At 26.5% G+C, this 7,337-nt stretch overlaps 1 protein-coding gene across 1 annotated transcript; it reads right to left on the bottom strand.

Annotated features, from left to right (window-relative positions):
- Positions 1–996: 996 nt before the first annotated feature.
- On the bottom strand, positions 997–6,636 carry LOC107488854 (2-oxoglutarate-dependent dioxygenase 19-like). Its single transcript, XM_016109630.3, has 4 exons — positions 6,421–6,636; positions 4,448–4,671; positions 2,792–3,122; positions 997–1,677 (listed from the first exon to the last, which is right to left on the bottom strand). Exons 1-4 carry the CDS (start codon positions 6,580–6,582, stop codon positions 1,423–1,425), a joined length of 972 nt encoding a protein of 323 aa, XP_015965116.1. The 5' UTR covers positions 6,583–6,636; the 3' UTR covers positions 997–1,422.
- Positions 6,637–7,337: the final 701 nt, after the last annotated feature.

Here is a 7,337-nt window from a genome sequence, read left to right as displayed (position 1 = left end):
AGTGGCAACGGTATCGGTTTCGGCGGCGGCAGCAAATGACGGTGACGAATGAACCAAAACGCGAGAAAGAGAGATGGTGGTGAGGGTTCGAATGAGGGGGAAGAGGATTCATCATCGAAAAATTTTTACGCTAAATCATTGCGAATCACCAAAACGTATCGTTTCACTAAATTGAGTTACCGTTGGATTTTTTCGACGGTAAAGGATGTGTCAATTTAATTTATTTTTCCTCCAAATATTACCAGTGGATATACTGTTGAAAAACAGAATCCACTAGTAATTACTTAACCTTACAAATTTGATGTGGTTACCACTCATAAATCTATCACTATTCTGCAACACTAAATCCAATAATAAATCTAACGGTACTCAATATTTTTCTTGTAATCATTTTATAATTCACAAAAATTTGCATATAAATCTCAAATTTCAGTTTTTCTTGGTTATGTTCTCAATCATAAGGGATATAAATGTTTAAATAAGGATGGTAAAATTTTGATTACTAAGCATGTATTATTTAATGAGACAAATTTTTTATATCATGATTTATTTGATTCTTCTACTCCTGCTTATGTGTAACCACAATTTCCACACATTGTTATTATTACATATCCATTGAGGTGATTCTATAAATCCCAATAATAATTCTTCACATATCTCTTCTAGTTCACCTATTCTACTACTGACACGATTACAAAACATCAAAGTTCAGTTTCTTTGCCTGTACAGACTAGATAACGAGCCTGCATCTCCTAACCCAACTGCTGGCCTAATTTCACCTCATAGAGCCACACCATCTCATAGTTTACCTATTGCCTCTCCTCATTGGTACAAGGAAATGCTTGAGGAGATTCAAGCTCTTCATAAAACTAACACATGGTCCATTATAACTCCTCTACCAAACTCTTAAGATTATCGGCTATCATTGGGTTTTTGCCATTAAAAGACATCCCAATGGTGAAATTCTCAAATATAAGACAAGATTAGTTGTTAAATGCATGGACTTTGACCAAGTCTTTGTTCTAGTCATTAATCCTACAACTATTAGAGTTGTGCTAACTGTTGCTCTTTCTTTTAGTTGGCAGATTCGACAATTTGATTTTAATAACACCCTTGTAAATAGAGATTTAACTGAAACTGTGTTTATGAAGCAAGCTCCTGGATTTCATCAAGGTGACACTAAACAAATTTGCAATCATTGTATGGGATTAGACAATCTCCTAGACCATGGTTTGTTAAACTCTCTAACACTCTTGGAATTGTATGAAGAGAATTATAAGATACTTGGCAAGAAGTGTTGATAATAGAAGTACTTTTCACTCATGCACTAATTTGAGACTTTTTGCTTTTTACAAAAGTCGTAGACTTGAATGATCTTTTTTCATTCGCTTATTTGATATCAAATATGGCAAATAACATAGTCTAGGGTTTCAGTATTCTCAGATCTTGAAGTGATGATTGCACATCTATGAGATCACATCCATTGGCTTCCAATGAAGCCTTGTAGGTGGTCCCATGGTATTCCTTTGGGTGTTCATCATCAACAAACTCTCTCCCTGGGCTGATGACTTTGTCCAAGGATGGTCCATGAAGGCTCACCACGGAGATCCTCTTAACCTTGTTGTTGTCAACAATCACTCGATGGATATGACTCTTGTACTTCCCATTCGTCAATATCTACAATTTATGGTTGAAAAGAAAAAAAAAAGTTAAATATAAGGTAGAAAACAATTGTTGAAATAACTAGAGAGTAAAATTTGAATGATATTTTATATATAATAAAATTTAAATAATGTTATATGATTGGTAAATATTATTATTTTTTGTTAGTATTACTAACAATAATTTATATTCATATTTACAAAAATTTTATATACATAACTTAATAAAATTTATTTGTTAATAATTTAGTATTTATGTTGATTATACAATAATAAAAGATACTAAAAATTTTTAAAATTTTTCACAACGTGTATATTATAAGAGTTTATTAAATACAATATTTATTGTATATCTCATCACTTCTGCTTAATTATTGACGTTGTTAACTGTGAAGAAAATACTGAGTCACATTTAAAATTTTTGAAAAATATAAAGAAGTTCAAGAAAAGTAACGTTGATAATTAACCAAAATTTCATAAAATTTGAAATCAATTTGATATTTTATAATGCCACCACTTTATACTGATGACATATATTATGTATTTAAAATTGGATAATATATCTATTTTTAAATTTTTTAAAATTTGATGAACATAATTATCAAGATCTTATAATATGCATGATTCAACAATTCAATCGATGAAATTATCAATATATAAATTAGTAAATGTCCAAATTGATCTTTAAATTAAAAAATTTTAGGTTGGACATTTTGGTTTTTAATAAATTTTTATTTTTAAAAAAATTTTAAACATTATTTTCATCGAACAATAAATTGATTCCTTAGTCGTTTTTTAATCGAAATTTTAATATGGGTGTTGAGCAAATAAATTCTAAACAAATTTTATTATATATAAAATAATTAGATTCTAAAACATATTACTCTAAGACAAATTACTCCTCAATCAAAACCTCGAAGAGATCAATAATATGATTAATAAAATTAATTTTTGATTTCTTTTAAAAAATAAAAATTTGTTACGAACCAAAATATCCAATCTAGAATTTTTTAAAAACTAATTTGGATCTGTATAAAAGGTTATTTGACAGTGTAAATTTATACACTCGATAGATCGATCTCACTCATATAATCTAGATAGAAATTAAATGGAATTGATTAAAAGCGTACCTCAAGATGATCACCAAGCTGAATGAGGATACCATGATGTGGAATATAAGAGTTAATCCATTTTCCTTTATGTGACAGGATTTGGAGACCACCATTTACATCTTGGATGAGTGTGATCATAAATCCAGGGTCAGTGTGTTCAGGAAGACCAACAGGCCCCTTTGATGTTGAATTTGGTGGATAAAGATTCATGGCCATCACATCAAACCCTGATTTCAAGTTGAATGCCTTTTCTATGTAGTGTTCTTCAAACCCTAAGGTTTTAGAAATAGCCTTTGCTAATCCATCCACTAATTTTCTCATTTCTTTGGAGTATTCTTCTATAATTTTGCTGATAAACAAAATAGAAAAATTAAATTAAATATACATGAAGTATAATATTACTTATCAAAAAATGAAAGAGTAGATTAATTTTATTGTTAATACTTTTACCTTGTGATTTATTTAGTCCTATACAAATAACATGATGATATCCATATACGAATAAGGGTAAACGCGGATCAAATTAGATTGGATATGGCCAAAATTTTGATCCGATCTGTACTAAAATCATCGGATTGGATTGGATCCAATATCCACAGTTGTTAAACTTGGATCTGATTCGATCTGATTTGCACATTTGTTTTTTTAAAATATGAAATTACTTTTTTTTATTTACAGTTTATAAAATATAAAATACTAAAAATTACTAACCCACAACAATTTTATCAATTAGTAAAGAGAAGCGCAAGAGATGAATAGTATGTTTTTGTACGATTATTTAGAACATTTGGTTAGAAAAAGGAATAGAAAAGTTTTTCAAAATAGAGGAAAAAGGGTTGACGAGATTATCCATTTGTCCTTTATGAACTATAAGGAGTGGTTAAGTGTAGATATTTTTGTTGTTTATAACAATGTCTAAGATGATAAGGGAATATCTATTATTGTTCTTTGCGTTGATTGTTTTTCTTTATTTATTTTAGGTTATTCTATTTGTTGTCTTCTTATGTTTTACAACCTGTTGAACTTTTTTCTTTTAAAAAAAATTATTAAAAAATATCTCAATAAAATTTATTTTTTTATTCTTTTAAATATATTACTCTTAAAATAATATTAAATATTTTTTTAAATAATAAATAAAATAATATAATATATATAATAATTATTAGTGTGCGGATCGGATCTGATCCGATAATATTACGGATCGGATCTATATACGCAATTTTCGAATCATATATATTCGGATAAACATTGCAGATGTGCGAATTAGATCCGATCCATGAATATCCCTATATAAGAACATGATTATAGAAGATTATAGAAGAATTAAAAGAATAGTTAAAATAGTGGCTATAAAAATACTAAAATTACGGTTGTAAAACGTGATATTTGATCTATAATCATGTTTTTTAGTTTTTAAAGAAATGATCATGACTTTTTTTTAAAATTCCGTTACCATTGAGTTATAGCCAGAGGTATTAATCACAGGGAAAACTGTGATCGATTTTACTAAAAAAATTACTATAAATCAAAGGTTACAGTTTTTTATATCTATAGTCACAGTGTTTAAAAGGCTAATTAAAAAATATTGTAGTGTAAACATATCAAAACTGTTTTAACAAAATGGAAACTATATTTATCGTAAGTAAATGTGTTTAACTTGATTCATGTACACACCTAAAACCTGATGCCTTGGCCGGAGCATGGAATTTGGGGTGCGCAAACAACTTGAGATATTCCCTGTTTTCACCGGAAGAGGAGTTTTGGTCCCATCGGATTGTATCTAATGGCCCCTTTTTTCTGTAGATATTTCTTTCATTTAAAGTTGTTGGATCAAAGTAATTAGATATTCCCTTCAAAATGCCGTCGAAAACCGCGTCTGGGATTGTATGATTTACTAGCTGCATGCATATGGTCATTTTTTATATAAAGGAAATTACATTAATTAGTACTCCCTCCCACATTAAGGAAAATGATTGAGATATTAAAATAGTAAAACATCTATAAAAGTAATTTACAATAATATAATTGTTTAAAATAGAATAAAAGCACAATAAATAACGGCGATAGAAAAATATTGATGTTACTCAGACTCTTAAATGAACGATTAATAATTTGTTAAAAAATAAAAAATAAAAAATTTAAAAATAGGCAATTATTTGATAACAAAGAAAGTATTGTCCACCCACGTTAATTTCAACTCACCAATTAGTTGTGTAAAATTAATTCTACAGTTTATAAAATATGAAATTACTTTTTTTTTTAAGTTTAAACGAAAGAGTAAAGATATATTAGTAATTATATTTCTGGTATATTTTTTTACATAGATTTTTTTTGAATTTACGTAAAATTGCGCAAATTTTTTTATTTTTTTATTTATCTTATACTATTTTTTGTATTAATAAGGATGAAAATCTAAATTTTTAGATTATAAAAATTTTAAATAAGTATATGAATGATTATATTTCTAATATATTATACTTTAAAATATAATTTTCTGTAGCGATTATGAAAAAATTTAGAAAACCAACTACACTATAAACCAACTAAGTTAATTCTTTTTTAATTTTGATTTTGATGAAATTCAAAAACTTAGGATAGTGAAAAGTTTTTTTTTTGTAATAGATCTATTTTTCAATTAATTGGCTAGATTTAATTTACAAGTAAAATATTGACACATAGCAAGAAAATCAAATCTAACACTAATAAATATTGATGCTGATCTTAATTGATTCTAATTAGGGAAGTTCTATGGTGGTATTGATTTTGGTGGCTAAGGGTGGCATAAGTTTGACCAATAAATAAAATATTGACATATGATAAGAAAATTAAATCTAAAATCAAAATTATTCTCTCTCTTATAATTTTTTATGATTATTTTTATCAAAATAATTTTTTTATAATTATTTTTATAAAATAATTTCAAAAAACTAACACCAAAATAATTCTCTCTCTCATAATTTTTTATAATTATTTTTATCAAAATAATTTTTTATACTTCCCACTTGTCCAATCTTGATGAAAGTTGTGATTTCACAATTTTATCTCCATAATTTGTCATTTTGAATATAAAATTAAAAATATTTAGACAAATTTATGAAATCACAACCTTCATTAATATTAGACAAGTAAAAAGCATAATAAATTATTTAGATTAAAATAATTATAAAAAATAATAAAAGAGAGGATCATCTTGGTGTTAGTTTTTTTAAATTATTTTATAAAAATAATTATAAAAAATTATTTTGATAAAAATCATAAGAAATTACAAGAGAGAATCATTTTGGTGTTAGTTTTTTTAAATTGCAAACAAAATAATTATAAAAAATCATNGAATTTTTTTAAAAAAAAAATAATAATTATCAATATAATTAAAAAATTATTTTGGTGTTATTTTTTTAAATTATTTTGATAAAAATAATTATAAAAAATTATAAAAAAAGAGAGAATTATTTTAGTGTTAGATTTAATTTTCTTACTATGTTTCATTATTTAGCCTTAGTCACCAAAACTAAAGTCAATATATATATATATACCCGCACGCGTTAACGGTTATCAGAATAAATTTAGAAAAAGATAAAAAGAGAATGCATGAGAAATGGTGTAATGCTTGTAGATACAAAAGAAGACTTCAAGAGAAAGTATTTTACATAAAAGAAGCCAAATTCTTCGCAGGCATGGCGAAGGAATTCGAGGGCCATGAATCGTTGAGCAGGGTCATGAGAAAACAGGAGAGAGTAATCAACAGTGGGTATTTCATCATCAAAAGCTGAATAAGAGTTCCATATCTGGGTTTCAGTACAGGGTGCCATTTTTTAGCCCTAATGGAGATAAAAGAAAATGAGAGAAAGCAATGACTATGAACTAATTAGTTATATTTTGAGATGCATGAATGAGTGATTCTCCTTCCAACTATTTATAAGCATGGTGGCTTTACTTCATTTTCTGGTCAACACGCCAAGTTGGCATTTTATATTCTTTTCTTCTCAAGGAATAAATTTATTTGGTGTGGCTTAATTCAAATTCAGGTTGTTAGGACCGTTTTGGGATTTTCATAATAAAAAATGTTATTTGTAGACTAAAATTAATTATTAAAATCAGCAACTAATATATTTGTATATAAATATATGTGTAGTTTAATTTATTTTTAATAAGTATTTATATTTTAGCATATATTTTATACTGATAGTTAACATTTATGACTAATTTTAGTATATTGGCCAATTCTATGGTGTCTATAAATTTTTGTCTAAATTTTGCCTAACTTACTTTTTGTAGTAAGTTTTAATTTTTTTAAAATTATTTATTCTTATATCTTTTAAATTAAATAATAACTGTTAACCTCTTAATAATAAGGCACCACATTTTAGGCACCATAACATTCACCATAAATAATATAACTCTTTAATAACACACGTGCATGTGATGTTATATATATGCACATGCATATGTACGCTGCATTTCGTCGAGTTAAAAAAAGTTCGTACGAGAAGAGTAGTACCTAACGAAAAAACATGAAATAAAAAAAAAGCCAATTTTATAATATTTTTGTTTGATATCTAATTTT

This window comes from Arachis duranensis, chromosome 5 (assembly GCF_000817695.3).
Source record: "Arachis duranensis cultivar V14167 chromosome 5, aradu.V14167.gnm2.J7QH, whole genome shotgun sequence".
NCBI lineage: Eukaryota > Viridiplantae > Streptophyta > Magnoliopsida > Fabales > Fabaceae > Arachis > Arachis duranensis.
The sequence above is the reverse complement of the archived record's forward strand: the minus strand, read 5'-3'. Positions and strand labels throughout refer to the sequence as shown.

Excerpts from the sequence above, each read along its gene's own strand:
- LOC107488854 (XM_016109630.3), bottom strand. The coding sequence starts at position 6,582 with ATGGCACCCTGTACTGAAACCCAGATATGGAACTCTTATTCAGCTTTT. Across the intron at positions 4,672-6,420 it reads AAGAATTTGGCTTCTTTTAT|CTAGTAAATCATACAATCCC; the intron begins GTAAAATACTTT and ends ATATGCATGCAG. Across the intron at positions 1,678-2,791 it reads AGCTTGGTGATCATCTTGAG|ATATTGACGAATGGGAAGTA; the intron begins GTACGCTTTTAA and ends CATAAATTGTAG.